The sequence below is a fragment of the Ailuropoda melanoleuca genome, chromosome 2, assembly GCF_002007445.2.
Source record: "Ailuropoda melanoleuca isolate Jingjing chromosome 2, ASM200744v2, whole genome shotgun sequence".
Lineage (NCBI taxonomy): Eukaryota > Metazoa > Chordata > Mammalia > Carnivora > Ursidae > Ailuropoda > Ailuropoda melanoleuca.
This window is the reverse complement of record NC_048219.1, coordinates 42677405-42700421: the sequence shown is the minus strand read 5'-3', so window position 1 is coordinate 42700421 and position 23017 is coordinate 42677405. Positions and strand designations below refer to the sequence as shown.

General features: G+C 35.4%; 1 protein-coding gene across 9 annotated transcripts in view; it reads right to left on the bottom strand.

Moving 5' to 3' along the window:
- Positions 1–23017, bottom strand: part of LRRC7 (leucine rich repeat containing 7) — a 555497-nt gene that overhangs the window by 278871 nt on the left and 253609 nt on the right. For all 9 annotated transcript variants that reach the window (XM_034653683.1, XM_034653674.1, XM_034653676.1 and 6 more), the window contains one exon: positions 6630–6747. In XM_034653683.1, the coding sequence (XP_034509574.1) occupies positions 6630–6747 (118 nt within the window). The remainder of the gene's footprint in view (positions 1–6629; positions 6748–23017) is intronic.

Below are 23017 nucleotides of genomic sequence, written 5' to 3'. Positions count from 1 at the left end.
GGCTACTCAAGTTGGTAGGGTATTAGTATGAATAAATTATAACTGATGTCTGATAATAGAAGGGGTGATGGGGAAAACTACAAAGTCAATAACAAAACTCTTCAAGTCTATCATTCTTATCTCGTGTAGAGACAAGCAGCTACACATACTAAAAAAAAGTTCAATAAGACAGCCCATGATGAACTCGAGTCAACCTGGAAAAGTTAGATTGCACTACTTACAACAATTTAAAGAAGATAATGCAATATGAAACATTCTTGGAACAATTTCCAACCAGAATGATTAAAATAAAATATTTTGATATATAAAAGGATACATTGTAATTTTATTTTGGAAAATTAGTTTGTGTATAAACCTACATTCCCCAAAGATATTTGGTAAATGAGGCAATACTCCACTGAGTAGGAAATAATGATTATAGAGAGATTTCAGAGGGCGCAATCTATTGCATATGAGAAAGCAAAAGCATTCAGCAACTAGGTTTGTAAAATTGGGAGAAAGTGTACAGGTCAGTACAACCTAAAGGAAAGAAAGAGAAAAAACAGGAAAAATAAACAAGATGTTATGTTTTGCATTACCTCTAACCACTCTAGTGAAGAGAATCAAGAAGTCAGTAGGAACGTAAGCAAGGAGAATCAAAAGGTCTCCTGCAAGACTCTGCCTATTTTAGTGGCATTATAAAGAGAAGAACCAAATGCAGGAAAGGTAATCAATAATTTGAGACAGTCATGCAATTGAATCTGCCTTAGGAATATGTCTGGCAAAAATTCTGAGAAGTTTTTGTGACCTTGACCAACAATGAGTTGATGCACAGAGGAATAAATCTGACTTAGACCAAATGAGTTAAAAAGTGATACCTGATTGACTCTCTCCCTTTCTCTCTCTACTTCAAAAGCAAACAAACATTCATCATAGTGAAATGAACTGTTTAATAACCTTACTTCATATTTGACCAATGAAGTTTTCCTTCATTATCAATCAACCACCTATTGAGCACTTACTATGCCTGCATATTGATAGTGTATGGTGGTGTAGCAGTTCTTGTTCTCAAGGAGTTTATACTGATGCTGGGAGGAAGTACAGAGTAGTAGAGAGAAGGCTCACATGCTTTATTACCAGTTCGATTTTGTTCTCTTAGAATTTTCCAGGATTTACAGAGACACAGAAGACAGGTTAATCACTCAGCTCAGAAACAGCTCTGCTATGACTCAAGGAAAGGTTATCAGTTCAGGTGACAGAGCTCAGAACAGACCTCAGAAGGATGAGGGTGTGAGGGCAGTTCCTTTTTTAAAAATTTGTATTTAGTTATATTATCAAATTGTAAACTTCATCCCCTGAAGAGTAAGTGCTAGTGATACACAGAAGCATTGCTTATTGATTTTATTTCTTGATGAAGACATAAAAAAAAAGTTAAAAGTCCTGGCATTAGGCTGAGAAGGTGGCAAGAGAACAGACCTGGTATTTGTTACCATGATATTCTCTAATGGAAACACAGGGAGTCAATCCTCAGTTTATTTTAACACTGTAATCTTGGATAGAAGTGGACTCTCTGGAAAGGTAATCTTACAGTAAGAGAAGCGCTAGTGATTTTCAGATAAATAACATTTAGAGTGTTGTGAGGGAGCCATTTAATACGGCAAAATACTAAGCTTTACTGTAAACAAATGTTCTAATGACTTGCCAGACACAAAAAAGCATATTTATTGTTGATAACAACTGCACGGTAACATTTTCTCCCCAGTTCACATAAGGTGACCCAAAATAGATTTCCCTAAGAATTTATATACATACTACTAAGAGTTTCTGTTTCTTTTATGCTCAAATTTTTAAAGATTTTTATCATTTAATTGGTTACCCATATCTTCTTTTTCTAGTGTGTTTGAGAGAAATTCCCTCTCCTCACTGAAAGTTGAGGATAGTTTTGTCGTCAGTGTTTTGCATGCATTTGGGGAAAGGGTGGAATAATTGTCAAGTTAGTAAAACACATACTAATGCCTTCAACTCTGATTGCCTTTCATTTTAACTAACAATAGTGATTTTGCCCACTATGATGCTGTTCAAATCTGTTCTTGTACAGAAATAAGTTTTAGAGGATGAGAGAAAAATCAATTGCTGCAGAATTAAGAAGGGTTTTCACGTTAATTCAGTTACATTAAAGTCCTTAAATCATAGTATCAGTCTCTTTGAAGCTATGACAAATCAACAATCAGACTTAAAACTGAACCACTACCTAATTAAACCTTATCATTTATTGTCTTGCTTTATCATATAAAACAATCTACTCTATTATGACTGGGTATCAGCTCTACAAACAGGCATAGGCTATTTATTCAGAGATCACAATATCATAAAATGCATTTATCTCTAATAGACACAGGATTTTTATTTTACTATTGAATTAAGATCTGAGGAATAAAAGATAAAAGACCCATTGGCATGGAAAGTGATGCACGGACCCATGGATTGCTACATGTAAATTTGGTAACAGAAAGGCTTAAGAGGAAGGGTGATTTACATGCAGCATGAATGTTTCTTTACTTGTCTCTCTCCTCTCTCTGTCTCTTTCTCTATGTGTGTGTGTGTGTGTGTGCGTGTATATATATATCTTATGTAATTGTATATTGTAGTATTAGTAGATCCTTAATGTGTACTCAATAACCACAGGATATGTATTTTTATTTTTTATTATAAGCAAAAGAGAATATTTTTAAAAATTGACAATATACTTAGCCACAACGTGAAAGTCAATAAATGATGAGAAATCAGTATCATCCAGACCATGTAGTCTGCAATATAGTTCAATAAAAATAATGTGATGACTGAAAAAGCCCCAAATATATTAGAATACTAAAAGCAACTGAGTAAACCCAAAGAAAGTAGAAGGAGCATAATAAAAATTGCAGCAGGAAGTAGAAAAGTAGAAATTAATGATGGAAAATAAACGAACCGACCAACAGAGAGACTACCAAGCTTTATTAAAAGGATTAGTAAAGTAGAAAAACTTCTGGCAGGATGGACGATAAAAATAGGAAAAACAGATGACATGAGTAAACAACATTAGAAATAGGGAGAAATAGGCACAGGTATGGTAGAGATCTATTAAATGGGTAGGAGAAGCCTATGGGCAATGTATGACAATAAAATTGATGAAATAGGTGATTTCCTAGGAAAGTATAACTTTGGCAGAAGTGACACAAAAGATATGAATGTATAAGGATGGGAAAGAAAAACACTGTCATATGCAGAAAATACAATTTTATACATAAAAATTCAAAAGAATCTAGTGGTCATGTATTCAGCACCATGGCTGAATATAAGATCAAGATATCAGAATTGGTAATGTTTCCATATAACATCAACTACAATTTTAAAAAGTACTTAAAAAATGAACATAATATAAAACTAATAACTTAAATTGCTTAGAAATAACTCTAATAAAATGTGTGCAAGTCTCTCTTGAAGGAAATCACAAAACCTTACCTGGAAGACATAAAATGAGACCTAAAAAAGGTAAATAGCATATCCATAGATAGAACAATTGAGTTTCTTTGTGTAAAAAGGGTCAGGAATATTTCTCAGAAAAAATGATATCTGAAATGTCTTTAAAGGTGCGAGGAGTCTGGTTGAGGAGGTACAGCAGTGGGGAGGAGGGAATATTTTGGGCAGAGAAAATAGTATAGTTCCTTAAGCATCCTATAGCATCCTAACCAGCCTGATGCATTTGGGAACAATTTGGCATTACCCGAGAATGAAATGGAAGGGGATATGAGTCGGTTGGAAATGTGGTTAGAAAGGTAGATGAAAGCTATTCACACAAATTGTGTAGATATCTTTTCTGTACACAAGAGTTCACTTAAAGCTTTTAATATAAAAGAGTATTTTTGAATTATGGAGGGAAAATGGTGAATCAGGATGTCAGGCGGCGGAAATGCATATGAAAAGTAAAGATTTGGGGCCACATGGGCAATCAAAATCAGATTTAACCTCAGCCTCCAAGTGACTTAGTTTTGTCATAAAAGGTCACTTATCAAATTCAGGCACATTTCAAGCAAATTTTTGCCTAGATTGACTAGTACTTGAGTGAGTCCCTGCCTCAAAATTAAATGTTCTACTGCCGGTACCTAAATGCCAATACAGATTACATTCTCTCATACCTTAACTCCTCCACCAGGACTATTCCAACCTTGTCAACTGTGATGCTGACACTGCATTTATTTTTTCCTATCTACTCTTTCTTCCCTTGGCAGATTTCCAAAGGATGTATTATGCTTGTTAAGTCACTGTCTAGGTCTCCGCCACAGAATTCAGGGACAGCTTTTTTAGGTATAATTTTGTAAAAGGACTGATATGTCAAAATCTTTTACTGTTTGTGTAACTTCTATCAACGGCTGATATAACATCATGTTCGTCAAACCTTTTGTACTATACTAACTTTGCAGATTGCTTCACCCTGTCTAGCACATCTTTTTGCTTAAATATTTCCAGAATACAGAGATCATAAGCACAGCAGAAACTCCCTAAATAATACTCAGAATGACTTCTAAGGATGCTCACAGACTTCTTTCTGAATCAAATAAGTGTAACTTGAAGTTCACTTCCTGGTAAAAAAAATTTCTTGATGCAAGAGGGCCACTAGGATATTATTATAAAATAACAATGTTTCTTAGGACTCATGTTTATATTTGGGGATGATTTTTTTTTCTAATCCTCCTGAAAAAAATAGATATTTATTTACTCGGACTACTCAGCTAAACCTGCCTGAAGACCAAGAGATGTGTTATTTTTGGCCATATGATATCTCTCAGAATTGTAATTTGAAAATAGAATTTGATATGTGAATGTTTTTAAGTATATAAGCAATATAAGTACAGAAATATCTATCCACACAAATGTGGGGCCTATAAATCTATTCTCAAAAGAATAAAGGTAGACAATGTCATCTTTCAATGGGCCTAAATCTAGTTGCCATTCTCTCTAAGTCAACACATAGTCCTTTTAAGAACTGTCTTTCTGTAAACCTTCTATGTGGTAAGTTATGTTGGTGTAGAAAGATGTGTGTGTCCCTGTTGGCACTCTATTGTTTTCTTCAAATGAAATGTTCTCTTTTATTCAGATGCTACTGTGCCTCATGGAATTCCTCAAATCATAGGCTTTATTGAACTATTTCCTAATAATAAAATAGTATTGAAGTATAATTGATACACAAAGAACTACATGTATTTAATGTATACAAATTTGATGACTTTGGACATATGCAAAAACCAATGATACCATCATCACAAATAAGATAATAGATATATTCAGAACCTCCTAGGGTTTTCATCTGTCCCCCTACTATTTGCTTTTTGTGATAACAACATTTAACATGAAATTTGCCCTCTTAACAAATTTTGAATTGCACAATATTGTATTGTTATGATAGGCATCATGTTGTAAAATGGATCTCTGTAACGTATTCATCCAGCATAAATGAAATTTTATACCCATTGAATAACAACTTCTATTTGTCCCGTCTGGGCTTAGGTATCATTTCTTAGGATAACTTTCCTTAACCACACCAAATGGATTTATTCCACTAGTATATGTACCCTTCACCTTCAATGTATCTTCACTCTAATTGTTTATTTAATCATCCATAATTACTTGTTTAATGTCTAATGCATCCACTAGAATGTAAGTTTCATGAGGACAGGGTCTTGTTTTGTTCATGCCTGTTCCTCTGCCACCAAACTTATTGCTTGAAAAAACCAAAGCAACACACACACACACACACACTCACACATACACACACACAAAGTTTAACCAACTTGCTTAATGCTGGAGGGGTCATGTTTTATATCCTCATAGAGCCTAGACATAAAACTTTTTGATTAATCCTTGCTTTATTCTAATAAAATGAGGAGGCACATTCATTTGGAAGGAAATCAAGATTTATGAATATCTGAGGACACGGGAGACTCCCACAAACATTTAAAGGAAAATGTCATTAACAAGAATATCAACATTAGCATCGGCATTTAACAACATCACCACACATATAAGTTTGGCCAGAAATATAACAAATACTACTGAGCATTTATCTTTTCCAGCCACTGCTCAAGACAATTCAGAGAGATATATCAGCGACCAAAACAGAAAAATCTCTCCTGTCTAATAACAGAATTTACATTCTGAGGCAGGAAAAGATAGGCAATAACCATAAGAAATAAGTAAATTCTACAATACTGAGAAGATGGTCAGTGCTATGGGGAAAATGGAGCAGAGAAGGGAAACTGGGAGTTCAATTCCAAGGAGGGTGAACAGGTAGGCCTTATTGACCACGTTGGAAAAAATTTTACTCTAATTATGAGGGAAATAAACAATGTAAAGGTAAAGGTAGTAAAATGTTCTACAAAAGATTAAATCAAGTATCTGAATACAGAGTGGAAAAAGGTCCTGAGTGAGTCAGGGATGTTAATAAGTGGAGGGGAGAGAAATTTTCACTTTGATTTATAGTTTAATTTTTCAAGAAAATCAACTTCGAGTTATAATAAAACCAAATAAAAAGTGTTATATCATTTGCTAAGAGAAAGCAAAGCACATTTTCAATTAAAAATTCAAGTTATTTAGAGATAAGATGAGAATCTTACCATTTTTACTGATGTCGAGTTCTTTAAGATTAACTAAACTAGCAATAGTGGTTGGCAGATTTGAAAGATCATTATCAGGAATACTTAGTTTTCTTAGAGCTTGACAGTTGAACAATTGCTGTAAAAGAAAATAATGATTAGTTAGTTCTCCATTTGGTTAAATCCATTTGTACATAAAGTTAGTAACAAAATTCAATTCACCATCTTTATAAATGGGGTAATAAAAGGGCCAGCTGCAAAAGTCTCACCTCCCACACTCACACTCTCAATTCTTTTCAGAATGCTTCACATTACATCTCCATGTTCATGCCTCACTATTCTCTGCTATCCAAATTCAAAAGGCAAGGTATTCCATTTCTTCCCCTTCTGTTTACTATTAATGTTAAATTTGCCCTGATTCTACTAATTTTTTTCTTTCAAATACTTTCTGGAGTTGTCCCTTCCTTTCTATTTCCACAACTGCAAGGATAACCTCAATCTCTTTCTCTGCAACCATGTATTACTTCCATTTAATCATCTCCAACAATTGTTTATATAACATCCAAGAATTGCAATACAACTGAATACATGGGCTCACATTTCTTTTGTGTCCCTCCACACAGCTTCACAAATATCTAACAAATGAAACATTTAACTTTTGATATTTGGTAAAAAAAAAAAAAATCACTAGTGATTGGTTCATTTCTGCCATCAGTCCAAAGTACTACATGGGGAAGAGTCAAGTTTTAAAGCAATGGTTCTCAAATCCAGCATGGTTTTAATCATTGCTAAGTGGAGGTGCTTATTTAAAATGTGGATTCTTGGACTTGACCCAAAGAAGTACTGATGAGGTGGGTCTGGGATGGGGGTCAAAATCTGCATTTTTAATCAAGCACTCTAGTGATCTAATTATTTTGATGTACATGTTTCCTGTACCACATTCCAGGAAACAATGTTAGATTTTTTAGCTATGTCCATCTTATTTTGACTGCCCAAGATATGAACAGTTGGACAGAATTTCTTATTCATTTCTGGAAGAATTATCTTAATGAGATCTTTTCTATTTGACATTTCTAATTCTGTTTTGCTGAATTTCCACAGATAAAGCGTCTGGTATTCATGACTATGCAATTGGCCCACAGGACATTTAACTACTGCTTGTTCTTTCATGTAATTCATTATTTGTAGGCAAAAACAATGTAGTACATAGTTGCTATTTCTTAACTTGTTAGCTTTCTAACTAGATTGTACTGGTTGTTACTTAAGATAAAATATACAATTTCTTGCTTTTTGTTAGGCATTTTTGGCTCCATACAACGATTATTTCCAATACTTCATGTAATGCTAGAATTTCAACATGCTATACAGAAAACCTAGGAAAGAGAACTTTGAGTAGTATAGACATTTTAACAATATCTGTTTTTCCAATCCATGAATATAGAATGTTTTTCCATTTCTTTGTGTCATCTTCAATTTCTTTCATCAGTGTTTTACAATCTTCAGAGTAGAGATGTTTTACCTCTTTGGTTAGGTTTATTCCTAGGTATCTTATGGTTTTGGTACAATTGTAAATGGGACAGATTCCTTGATTTCTCTTTCTGCTGCATCATGATTGGTGTATAGAAATGCAACAGATTTATGTACATTGATTTTGTATCCTGTGACTTTTCTGAATTTGTCTATCAGTTCTACCGATTTTTTGGTGGTGTCTTTTGGGTTTTCTATAATGGAAAAAGTCTCTTCAACAAATGGTGTTGTGAAAACTGGACAGCAAAGTGCAAATAAACGAAACCAGACAACTTTCTTACACCATACACAAAAGTAAATTCAAAATGGATTAAAGATCTAAATGTGAGAAAGGAAACCATTAAAATCCTAGAGGAGAACAGAGGCATTAACCTCTTTGACATCGGCAATAGCAATTTCTTACTAGATATGTCTCCTGAGAAAAGGGAAACAAAAGCAAAAATAAACTATTGAGATTATCAAAATAAAAAGCTTCCTATACAGCAAAGGAAACAATCAACAAAACTAAAAAGCAACCTTCAGAATGGGAGAAGATATTTGCGAGTAACATATCTGATAAAGGGTTAGTATCTAAAATATACAAAGAACTTAAAAAACTCAACACCCCAAAACTAAATGATCCAGTCAAAAAATGGGCAGAAGACGTGAATAGACATTTTTCCAAAGAAGATAGCCAGATGGCTAACAGACCCATGAAAAATTGATCAACATTACTCAACATCAGGGAAATATAAATCAAAACTAGAATGAGATATCACCTCACAGCAGTCAGAATGACTAACAACACAGGATATAACAGGTGTTGGCAAGGACATGGAGAAAGGGGAAACCTCCTGCACCATTGCTGGGAATGCAAACTGTGCAGCCACTCTGGAAAACAGTATGGAGGTTCCTCAAAAAGTTAAAAATAGAACTACTCTAGGATCCAGCAATTGCACTACTATTTACCCAAATAATACAAAAATACTAATTTGAAGGGATACATGCAACCTAATGTTTGTAGCAGAATTATCAACAATAGCCAAATTATGAAAAGAGCCCAAATATCCATTGACTGATGAATGGATAAAGAAGATGTAGTATATATATACAAGAGAATATTACTCAGCCATCAAAAAAGAATGAAATCTTGCCATTTGTAAATGATGTGGATGGAGCTAGAGACTATTATGCTAAGTGAAATAAGTCAGTCAGAAAGAGAAAAATACCATATGATTTCACACACATGTGGAATTTAAGAAAGAAAAATAATGAATATAGCTGGGGGTGGGGGGAAGAGAAAGGGCAAACGAGAAAGAGACTCATAACATAGAGAACAAACTAATGGCTACTAGAAGGGAGTTGGGAGGGGGGATGGGTTAAATGGGTGATGGTTATTAAGGAAGGCACTCGTTATGATGAGCACTGGGTGTTTATGTAAGTGATAAATCACTAAATTCTATACCTCAAAGTAATTTACACTGTATGTTGACTAACTGGAATTCAAATAAAAACTTGGAAAAAATGAAATTAAAGAAAAAGAATTAATAGAGATCCCTATATTCTTCTCCGATTTTATTTTATTTTTTAAAGATTTTATTTATCAGAGAGAGAGTGTGAACGTGAGTTGGGAGAAAGGGCATACAGAGAGGGACAAACAGACTCCCTGCTGAGCAGAAAGCCTGACACAGGGCGTAATCTCAGGACCCTGGGATCATGACCTGAGCCAAAGGCAGACACTTAACTGACGGAGCCACCCAGGTGCCCCAATTCTTCTCCAAGTTTAAATGAAGCTATGTCAGGAACAAAAGGTATAGAAACTCCTGAACATCTTATTACATGGAGAATCTAACAGTCCTGTGGTATAGAGGCTAAGAGCATGGCATTTGGAATCATCCTGATGTGGGTTCAATTCCCATGCATCTAGTTCTAGCTGTGTGATCTTGGGCAAATTACCTAACATCTCTGAACTCCACGAATTTCTTCATTTGTAAAAATGGGAAAAATAACATTGCCTAATTGGAATGGTTGTTGAGATGATTAAATGAGTTACTATATCTCATCAGTTTTAAGTACTGCATTTTTTCACATATTAACATCTTTGATATTTGGATCGAATCTTATAATCAAGAGCAAATTATAATTTTGGGGCTCTGGGTGGCCAAGTCAGTTAAGAGTCCAACTTTTGGTTTCGGCTCAGGTCATGATCTCAGGGTTGTGAGATCNCTGAATCTTATAATCAAGAGCAAATTATAATTTTGGGGCTTCCTGGGTGGCCAAGTCAGTTAAGAGTCCAACTTTTGGTTTCGGCTCAGGTCATGATCTCAGGGTTGTGAGATCAAGCCCCGAGTCAGGCTCTGTGCTCAGCACAGAGTCTGCTTGAGATCCTCTCTCCTCTGCCCCCACCCCCGCTGTTCACACACACGCTCTCCCACTAAATAAACAAAATCTTCAAAAAAAAAAAGAGCAAGTTATAATTTTTAAGGAGTGTATCTTCCTAGTGGTACAATAATGACATGTCTTATAATCAGTAGCCTTGGAATTAATGAAATTAATTACTTGTACATGTGCAAAACTGTGTTTGGGACATAGTAAGAGCTAACAACTGTTGGCCATTCCGAATATTTATATACACAGATACAAAGGCACCCCTATATAGTAATCCATTTCTTTTTTTTTTTTTTAAGATTTTATTTTTTATTTGACAGAGAGTGATAGCACAAGCAGGGGGAGCAGCAGGCAGAGGGAGAAAGAGGCAGAAGAAGAGGGAGAAGCAGGCCCCCCACTGAGCAGAGAGCCCGAGGCCGGGCTCCATCCCAGGCCCCTGGGATCATGACTTGAGCCGAAGACAGACGTTTAACCAACTGACCCACCCAGGCGCCCCTATATCTTATTTTTCTAGGTGANCCCCCACTGAGCAGAGAGCCCAATGCCGGGCTCCATCCCAGGACCCTGGGATCATGACTTGAGCCGAAGACAGACGTTTAACCAACTGACCCACCCAGGCGCCCCTATATCTTATTTTTCTAGGTGATAAGAAGTCTCTGAAAGTGGGATTCATGTCTAATTCATCTTGATATCACTTGTTTCACCTTTGTACATGCCAAAGTGGCTAGCACCATGTCTTGTACATAGTGTACGCTGCATAAATATCTAAGTATACTTAGATAAGTCAAGGGAAAATGAGGACTCCGATAAATTCCAGCTGAGAGTGGTACTTAACTGAATGGAAGCTTCAGATAGGTAAACAATCTCAGTGGAACCCGAATTTCATAAACAAAGCAGTGAACTTTGAATACGAGTCATGATGTCTACAAATTGGCAAAGAAATTAGAAGGCACTTTAATGATTCTTTCAAGATTCAAGCTTTGAATGAAAATGAAATAAAGAATGATTATGAACTAGCTCTGATTCTTCCATATAGTATAAAACAGCAAATATAATAGCTAATTAGAGTAAGACTGTTAATGGTAACGGTTATCCTGTCTTTCATTTGCTAAAGATATTTCAGATTTCAAAAACATTAAAACTGTTTGAGTCTTAAAATATTTTTGAACTGAAGTGTTCTCTTTCTTGGGCAAAAGGAAGCAATTTAACTCTGACAGAAATTGGTTTGAGAAGAGTATGCAATTTAAATTACTGACTCCAGAAAGCAATGGTTAGATATTTTCTAAGGAGCTGACACAAAAGATAAAGTCCTGAGTGAGGAAAATAAAACATATTTAGACCCAAAAATGTATATTCTAAGAGATATATTATTCATTTATTCATGGAAAACCATGAATTGCTATTTGCTACAAACGAGATACTATGCTAAGTGCAAGGGACACAAAATGAATAAGACACAGCAACTGAGCTCAGATTGCTTACAATTTAATATTTACACAATAAATTAATTACAATGTGAAAAATAGAACTGTGTGAAGATAAATATCAGCTGTTATGTAAACACAGAAGTAGGATATCTGCACCAAATGATGTTGATGATAGCGGGGTGGGGTAGATTCATGAAAGTATACCTGGAAGGGGGATGAAAAAAATGGATCACCCAAGAGCCGGCACAGGTTAGGCAGATGAAGGCTAAAGAGGGATAACGTTTTAACTTTCTATGGCATCTAAAGATACTCCCAACTCAAAGAATGTGTAACTTAATCTAGCTGCAATGATTTGTTTTAAAGCATGAGGAGACTTTGATCTTGGAGTGAATGCTCTGAATTTACATTTACATATATTTAGAATATATTTAGTGAATACCTATAACATGCTATGGTCCATGTTCACCATTGAAATTAAAGACATAAAATGAGGGGTGCCTGGGTGGTGCTCTCTCTGCCGCCCAATCTGTGCATTCTCTCTCTCTTTCTCTCTTTAAAATAAACAAATAAATCTTAAAAAAAAAAAAGACATGAAATGCTTCTGTCAATTTCTATTTTTAGAAGTATGGTGGACTAAATATTCAAAGAAGAATATTTTAGTACAGCAAAGCTACACACATACTCCTTTAATGCATAACTAAGCTCTGGCTATAAAGTACAAAATTCCTCCAATTCCAGATAACAAGAAAATATTAATACAGACAGTTGAGTAGGTCTACATTTAACTTCTGCTCTGGTGATATCTGTTGGTTGTGGTGGTGCCTGAAGGCTTTCAAACAGAGGGATGGAAAACTGCTTGGGGTCTGAACAGAGTGGGAAATTGGCTTATAAGCCACTCCAGTTAGAACTGGGTTTTCCTAAGGGTGACATCCTCCGTGAGTGAACTAGAAAAAAATGAGTCTTTCAAAGAGGGTCAGTGGGGAGTGCTTGTCTTTCTCAGTTTTGACTCTGAGTGAAATGAGAAGAAAGAAAGAAAAGAAAAGAAAAAGAAAGAAAGAGGGAAGGAGAAAGAAAGAAAAGAAAGAAAGAAGAAAGGAAGGAAGGAAGGAAGAAATGAAGGAAGGTAGGTAGGAAGGAAGGAAGGAAGGAAGGAAGGAAGGAAGGAAAAATGGAGAGAGAAAGAAGAGGGAAAGAAATAAAAACAGGAAAGATAAAGAAGCAACAAATAAGGAACGGAAGGGAAAGAAGGAAGGCCAAGAGGAAGAAAGGAATGAAGGGAGGGAAGAAAGGAAAGAAAAAGAGTACAAAAAAAGGAAAGGAAGAAATAAAAACAAAAACATTAAGAAAAATGAAAATTAGCCTCCTGGGGCTTACCAATCACAGTCCATCTTCCCCTGAGTTAGGGTCTGGAATTCCCAGTATTCATAAGGCTCCCTAAAACCCAATCCAGAATTACAAGTGGTTCTAGATTACTATTGCCTCCAAATGTCTGGTAAAAGTAAATACAAATGTCCTCTGAAGGAAAGTCAGACCTCAATGAATTCCCACAGATAAAGTTCTAACAAATATGGTATCATTTTTTTAAAAATCACTAAATATATAATAAATAATCAACTGAATGAGATAATGCAGAAAAACAAATAATCTTGCCTCAAAATAATGCAGATATTAGAATTATAAAACACAAAATGCAATTTATATGTATTTAATATGTTTAAAGAAATAAAAGTGTGATTTGAAAGCATGACGATGGAAGAGGATATTATTAGAGAGAGCTCACAGATCAGAATAATAAACATTGCTGGAGAAAGTAATAGTGAACTAGATGTTAAGAAATTAACAAGGGGATAGAAAATAGAAAAGACTGGTTAAATGACATGAAGAATACAGCAAGAACTGTTAAAATGTAAGTAAAATTTATTAGAGAAAAAGAGGATGAGGTGTCTGAGGAATTCCAAAATTGTTGAGAGACCGTCATCTTCAGATTGAGGAAGGAAGCTCAAAAAATTCTAAGTAAGTTAAATGAAAAATAACCTACATCTAGACTTACATGAATTTGCAGAGTATCAACGGCGATAGATCTTAAAAATTACCAAAGGAGAGATTACCTTCTAAAGANAAAATTACCAAAGGAGAGATTACCTTCTAAAGATTGAGAATGAGAAAGACAGAAGATTTAACAATTAAAACAATGACTCATTAGTTGTTATTACTGAAGTACAAAGAGTAAATAATAAAATATTTGCAGCTATTTTTTTAGGAAAAGGGCAAAATGACAGCATTTTTAGATAAAGACAAACTGAGTTTATTACCAAGACACCTTCACTAAAACAACTGTCAAAAGATACATTTTTTAAAAAAAGATTTATTTATTTACTTGAGAGAGCAAGCGAGAGAGCGAGCACATGAGCAGGGGGACAGGCACAGGGAGAGGGAAAGGGAGACAATCTCAAGCAGATTCCCCACTGAGCACAGAGCCTGACTCGGACCTCCACCTCAAGATCCTGAGATTAGGACCTGAGCCAAAATCAAGAGTAGGATGCTCAAGTGATTGAGCCACCCAGGCACCCCTCAAAAGGCATCTTTAAGGAAGAAGGCAAAGGACTCTAGCAGACACAGTTGAGCTGCAAGAAGTAATAGCATTAAAAAATTTTTAAATTAAACAAACATGTGGTTAAATCTAAATAAACATTAGCTATATAAAATAATGGCAAAATTTCTAATTACAGGATTAAAAAAATCAAAGGTCAAAACAGTTTCACAATGGCATAAAAATAGACATATAGATCAATGGAACAGAACTGAGAACCGAAAAATAAACCCATTCACATACATTCAATGAATATTTGACAATGGAGCCAAAAAGCCAAAAGGATAGTCTAGTCAATAAATAGTGATGGGAAAACTGGACAGCCACATGCAGAAGAATGAAGTTGTATCTTATACGACTAATAAAACTTAATTCAAAGCGGCTTAAATACTTAAATGTAAGATATGAAATTGTAGGAGTACTAAGAGAAAACAAACATAGGTAAAAAGCTCTTTGCATTGGTTTTGGCAAAAGTTTTTGGGACATGACATCAAAAGTACAAACAACAAAAGCAAAAATAAATAAGTGAGACTACATCACACTAAAAAGCACAGCAAAAGAAACGATCTGCAAAATACAAAGGTAACCTGTGGAATGAGAAAATATTTGTAAACCATTTATCTAATAAGGGGTTAATATCCAAAATGTAAAAGGAACTGATAGAACTCAATAGTAAAATAAAACAAAATAAAACAAAACTCAACCTGATTAAAAAAAGGGTAAAAGACTTGAATAGACACTTTTCCAAAGAAGACACACAAATGCTCAACAGGTACATGAAAATATGCTCGACATCACTAATCATCAGGAAATGCAAATCAAAACCACAATGACATCACCTCACACCTGTCAGAATGGCTATTACCAAAAAAGAGAAGAAACACGTGTTGCTAAGACTGTGGAGACAAGGGAACCCTGTGCACTGTTGGTAGAAATGTAAACTGGTGCAGTCACCATGCAAAACAGTATGTAGGTTCCTCAGGAAATTAAAAATAGAACTACCATATGATTCAGCGACCCCACTTCTGGGTATATACACAAAGGAAATGAAAACACCTATTTCAAAGAGATATCTCCACTGCCATGTTAGCATTATTTACTATTGTGAATAATATTATAATAACACAAAAGTATAATATATTTTATATATATGTGTGTATATATAAAATAACATGTAGGTATAATAACACATAAGTGTAATAACACATAAGAAACAACCTAAGTGCCCATCAACAGATGAGTGAATAAAGGTGTGGTGTATATATATTTATATACAAAGGAATGTTATTCACTCATATAAAGAAGGAAATCCTGCCTTTCATGACAATCGGATGAACCTCAAGGGCATTATGCTAGGTGAAATAAGTCAGAGAGAGAAAGACCAAAAAAATACTGTATGATTTCAATTATATGTAAAATCTAAAGAAGTTGAACTCAGAGAAATAGTAGAATGGTGGTTGTCAGGGACTGTGGGATGGAAGAAATGGGAAGATGTTGGTTAAAGGGTACAAATTCCCATCTATAAGATAAATAAGACCTGGAGATCTAATGCACAGCATGGTGACTATAATTATCAATACTGTATTATATACTTGAAAGTTTTAAAGAAGGTAGATCTTAAATGTTATTACCATACATACACACACACACAAATCCTAATTATGTGAAAGGATGGAGATGTTGTACCTTACTGATACCTTATTACCTTATTGTGGTAACTATTTTGCAATATATACATTCATTTAATCATCACACCGTATACTTTAAATTTGCATATGTTATACATCAATAATAGCTCAATAAATCTAGGTAGAACTAAAAATCTGAACAACAAAGGCATATGTATCAGGCAAAAGACAGTCAGATTAAGACAGTTTCAGTTGGAGTGCCTGGGTGGCACATTTGGTTAAGCCTCCAATTCTGGGTTTCAGCTCCAGTCATGATCTCGGGGTCATGATCTCAGGGTCATGAGATCCAGTGTCTTGTGGTGCTCTGCATTCAGGGAGAAGTCTGCTTGGGTTTCTCTCTCCCCCTCCCACTAGCCGTCCCCCTGCCCCCTCCTCAAATAAATAAACAAATCTTAAAAATAAATAAAATAAAACAGTCTCAGATGTTTGCTCTGTTTGCGAGGAGGGTAAAATACTGATTAACTTTAGATTAATTTCTAGGGTAACAACTAAAGAAATAGCAATAGGTATAAAGTTTCCTACAGGGTAGAAGCAAAATAAATGGAATAAAACAAAAAGAAAAAATATATCTTTAATAAATATAATGAAAAATAAGTAAATACTTAAAAGAAGCAATATAGATAAAAATGAAGACTAGCATGGAATAAATTTATGCAAATACACCAAGAGTTGTCATCAATAAGTATGGATTAATTTCTCTAATTAAAAAACAAAACTATCAGGGCAGATTAAAATAAAAGATAATCGGGGTGCCTGGGTGGCACAGCGGTTAAGCGTCTGCCTTTGGCTCAGGGCGTGATCCCGGCGTTATGGGATCGAGCCCCACATCAGGCTCCTCTGCTATGAGCCTGCTTCTTCCTCTCCCACTCCCCCTTCTTGTGTTCCCTCTCTCGCTGGCTGTCTCTATGTCTGTCGAATAAATAAAAATAAAAAATCTTAAAAAATAAAAATAAAAAAATAAAAGATAATCAAGCTATATCTTATTACTAGTGATCCACCGAAAATGTGATGGGAAAATGATAAAATTGGCAAAATTTACCAAAATAAAGTTTACACAACAATACTGATTTAAACCAAAATGTATTAGTAGAGAATGGCCATATGTTAAAAAAACACTAGCTGACCAGGAATATATAAATCTAAACTTGTATGCACCCACTATCATTACCTTTAAAACATTTAAAGAAAAATTTGACTTATCTACAAGGAGGTAACATCATAACAGGGTATTTTGACAAATATCTCTCAAAAATTGATTCAAAATAGACAAAAAGAAAAGCTATAGAATAATTGATGGCCACTAGATTGTCCTGCTGGACACATAGAGAATACTGAACTCAACCATAGATAGTACTTATTTTAAAAGTGCATATGAAAAATTTGCAATTAATCATATACTCGACATAAAGTGTTAATAAACTTAAGAACTTGCAACAAAAAGACCAAATTCTTGGACCATAATGCAAGTAATAAATTATTCACCAAAAGATGACTTTAAAAAGCTCTGTAGAAATTTAAATTTAATAACTCATGGGTCAGAGGAGAAATCATTTTGGAAATTATGAAATACACGTAAGCGATAATAAAATACTGCATGTTAAAAATGGCAGGAGATAGCTAGAGTAATTGGGAGTGATTTGTCACCTTAAAGGTTTACATTAGAAAAAATGGAAGGCTGAAATGAATGAGTTAAGCATGCAATTTAAGAAGAGAGAAAAATGGTAACAGAATGTAGAAAGGAAACAAAGATAAAGGAAAAAGTTCTTCACAACTCATTAGTCTATGAAAGAAGAAGGGCAGAGATTATCAAACAACCAGACTGGGAACTCCTTAAGCTAAGGAACCATGTCTTTTGTAGGTCATTACACTCATATTATGATTGTTTTGTCTTTTTAAATTTTTTATTGTGAAATGTGAATACACAAGAGTATATATATATGTATGTTCCTCTAAAATTATGATGATAAAACAAAGACCCATATTCCTCAAGCCAGTTTAACAAAGCTGCTTTGCGCCCCTCTGTCATGTCTTTTGGTTCCTACCTGACCCATCTTGAGGCAACCAATTTCTTGAATTTTATTTTACTCATTCCCTCACTTTTATTTATACTTTACCACAGGTCTACTAATACTAAAATATATATTGCTAAGATTTGTCTGTTTATATGAATGGAATAATACTGTATGCTTTCTTCTGCAACTTGCCTTCTCGTTCAATAATATGTTATCAACATNGCTGTCATGTCTTTTGGTTCCTACCTGACCCATCTTGAGGCAACCAATTTCTTGAATTTTATTTTACTCATTCCCTCACTTTTATTTATACTTTACCACAGGTCTACTAATACTAAAATATATATTGCTAAGATTTGTCTGTTTATATGAATGGAATAATACTGTATGCTTTCTTCTGCAACTTGCCTTCTCGTTCAATAATATGTTATCAACATTATATAATCTATTCACTTTTACCACTTTGTGCTTCACAGAACACAACTGTCTTATATATTCTACTGTTGACAGACTTTTGGGTTTTTTCCATTTTTTTCTAATATAAGCGATGTTGCTAAGAATATTCTTATATATGTCTGCTACTGCACATGTACAGAAGTTTCTCCAAGGAGGTAGGCATACACCCAAATTTACTAAGTAATAGAAATTTTTTCCAATGTAGCTGTACAATTTAAATTCCCACTAACAAGGATAAGAATTCTTATTTCTTCATACTATTTCCAAAATTTGGTATTGTCAGACAATTTAATTTTTTCCCAATCTGTGGTGCGTACCATGGTAGAACATTTTACTTAATATCTAATAAAACTGAACATATTTTCTTGTTTTATTCATTTGAAAGAGTTCATCACATATTCTGGATACTGATTCTTTGCCAGTTCTCTCAATATATGGCTCATCTTTCCATTCTTTTTATGGTATCTTTTGATAAAAAGGCATTTACAGTAGTCAAATTTATCTCTCAGTTTTAATATGTACAGATGGCCTCCTATTTTTTTTCCTCCCAAAAGTTTTAATGTTTTGACTTGACTCATTTGGAATTTACTTTTGAGAATGATGTGAAGTAAGGATCCATTCTTTTCCCTTTATAGCTGACCAGTTATTCTAGCACCATTTTTAAAATAGTCCATTATTTCTCCACTGATTTACAAGGCAAGTTCTGTTGCATATCTGATTTCCACACATAAGGATGTGTCAGTCTCTGGACTTTCTATTTCTAGTATAGTGGGTTCTTTGTCTATCTGTCATTCTAGTCGGCTCCTCAGAATTCTGTGACTGTGATTTGAGTTTGTGTTAGAGAATAACAAGGAAAAAGTATGAGATAATGCCTTAAGAAGGAAGAAACAGTTCATACGGGCTTTGAGAGAAGGATAGTTCTGTGAGCAGAAGGTGGGCTGGGGAAGGAGGGACAGACTGGGAAGAGCAGAGCAGTTCAGGAAGTTGTACTAGAAGGAAATCTCAGAGATGTATTAGAAATGGCCAAAAGTTAAAAGCGCTACTTCTAAACTTTGTGGAAGGGAACAGAAAACAGAGGTTTCAGCCAGAATGTGAAAGAGTCTAAGAGTCAAGGCTTTATCCTACAGGAAGTGCTCTGGTGGTACTTTAATCATTTGAGTCAAATTTACAGTTGCTATCTCCAGAAACACACACACACACACACACACAATCTGTATCCAATTTCAAGAACTTGCAAATCACCAGAAGCCCATGCTTGGATCTGAAGGTCCTTGTAGTAGGTCATAACATGTTACTTCTAAAAAAGCACATGTAATCGGGTCCATTCCCTGCTTAGACATTTTCATTATCTTTCTGCTCTCTTTAGGACAAAGCCCAAACTCCTTAACGTGGCTTTCACTGCCCTTCACCTCTCCAGTTTCTCATCTGGTCATTCTCCGGTTCCCTGTCTCTTCCTCACACCTTTCCCTCTACAGGCCTGCATTACATCTCCTGCCACACTCAGCCAACTCCAGTTTCTGTAGCCAGCATACTCTGTTTTGCCTTTGCAAAGCCAGGTCTTCAGCTGAGACTTTTCTCCATCCCACCCGATCCCACCTCCCTTCTACCCCATCTCCAAGATGAGGCCCTCCCATCCTTCAGGTCACAGCTTAAGACCAGTTGACTTGCTTGTGTACTTTCATAACATTCTGTTATTTATCCCTATTGAAGCCTGGATGTCAGTGTTTTGGGATTGTTAGACTGTAAGTTTCTCTAGTTCTGGCAGCATTAACAGGGTATCATGCAATGCCTGACATATTGTACTTTCTCCATCTGTAAATCCCTTGTTCTTTCATGAATATTCTAATGCAGGGGAATTGCAAATAAAAAGATAGTTCGGGCACCATTTCCTGAGTGCCTAATATATAGGTGCAAGCCACTAAACTAGATTTCAAAATCTATCATCTCTACTTCTTATAACAATGTTGCAAGCAAGATATTATTATCCCTACTTTGCAGATAGAAAACTCAGGAGGCTAACTTTTACAATATCATAAACCTAGGAAGTGTCGGAGCCAGCAGTCAAATTCAGCTCTGTCTGGTATAAAACCATTTCTACTGCAGTGCCCTACTCCATCTGCACCATCAGATCTGTGTTTTGGAAAGGTAGCAGTGACAACTGACAATGTGGTTGGCAGCTGCCTAGGAAGGGAGAGTGAATAAGATGGTGGGAACCTTGAGTACATCATAATGGTCTTAGGAGGACTTGGGTAAGAAACTGAGATTCAATGACTATCTTTGACAGCAAGGACCTAAATTATAGTAAATGTGAGTATATGTTATAGCACTTTGCTATCCCTGAAATTCTATATAAATGCAAACTATTATAATTTGGATTAGCATTTTATTACCACCTTTGTACTTAGGCTTGGAAAATTAAGGACACAATAAAAACGTCATGAATGTGAATGACTATATCCCCAAACATAGTTCCTTAGAAAAAATAAGATATAAGATGTTTATTTTTCCGCCACAAGCAAAAAGTATTAGTTGCTTGTGAGTTTAAAAATATAAACACTTTTCCTGAAAAGTTTCATATAAGATCACAAATATTCAATGAGAGGGTTATTGACGCCATATGTTGGCACAAGTGGATTCCAACAGGGAAAAGGACTGTCTAATGAGCTGGCATTGCTGAATGGCTGATTTCTTGGAAGTTCTTCCTTTGAATCCCTTTAAAAGTGTTCAGGCTATGTAGTGTTTCCAAGTTTTTTAGAAAGCTATTTCAAAAACAAAATAATTATTTTATGCACATTATAATAAAATGTTTTAAAATTCTTCAGTTTAATACAAATGTTCATTATCTTTAGTTAGAATAGAGCCAACTCAAAAATAATAGAGTAAAAAATGGTTTTATATAGGTACTTGGTGAAATGGTAAGCTTCTAATTATGACATCCATTTGCTTTTTTTTTTTCTTCCCTCTCTCCCTTCTCTCCACTTTTCCCTTCCTCCTTCCCTTTCTTCCCTACTTCTTCCCTTCTCTCCTTCTCATTCCCTTCCTTCCTGACTGCTGGCATTCAGTGAGCACCTCCGGGACATCTGATACTCAATAGACAGACACAGTGCCAGCACCCAAAGATAAATACCAAAGTATCCGCTTCCTCAAGTATATAGTCAGCTAGTGGTTATAAACACCGAAAACAAAAACAAAAACAATGCAATGTAATAAATACTGAAGTGAAGAGAGGGGCTTTGCAAAGTGCATTTTATTTCAAAAGAAACATATCTAGACCTTGCCTTTAAACTAGAGAATTTGGATGTGTGGATCCGCATGCCTTTCAAACTAGTCTACACCGTTCCCTCATGTTAATATCCACTCCTTAAATGTTCATAGGCGGGGGAAGTGACTGACTCAGATTAACAACTGGCACCCGTGACAAGAGCAGGCAGATGGGTGATCAGAACACGGTTGGGTGAAAATAAGGAGAGTCTTAGTTAAGGCACTGTCAGGAGGGGTGACGAGGAAGACACGCTGAGAGGAGAAATCTTTCCGATTTGGTACCAGTAGTATACAATCAGTCAAAAAAGGGAGGGTTTTGTGCAGTAGTGGAACCGTAGATGGACATGGAAGGTGTGGGGCTGGGCAGCGCTGATAGCATCAAAGACTCAGTAGACAGACACAGTGCCAGCACCCAAAGAGGCCTGCATTACATCTCCTGCCACACTCAGCCAACTCCAGTTTCTGTACCCAGCATACTCTGTTTTGCCTTTGCAAAGCCAGGTCTTCAGCTGAGGCTTTTCTCCATCCCACCCGATCCCACCTCCCTTCTACCCCATCTCCAAGATGAGGCCCTCCCATCTTTCAGGTCCCTTTTAGCTGAAGGGAACACTTCAAATCCCTTCTACAGCATTTTAGCAGTACTGAATGTACATCAGAGAAGAGCTCTTTTCTTCCTCACATAAAGATGGCAACTACAATAAATACCTAAGCATTTTATCCCAGAAAACAGTAAATATCACTGCTGTTGTTTTTGAAATACAGATCTTTTCAGCAACAACTCGTACAAGGGCATTGTCGAATCATTTCTCCCTTTAGAACAGCGAGTTTATTTTAGCGTTTGTCATTGCCTTAGAAGGAAGGAAACATATATCAATTTTATTGGAATCACAGCTGTCAGTTTGAATATACAAGGCATAGCAACCTTGCCAGACCCATTCTACTTGAGAAAAATATGCATTTAAAAGTTTTTAAATGAAAATGGTTTCTAACTTACAAGCCCCTAATTACTTCACTTGATGGTAGTAAGCTAATAACACCAAAAAAGAAATAGGAAAAAAGTGAAAGTGGAATATAGAAGTAG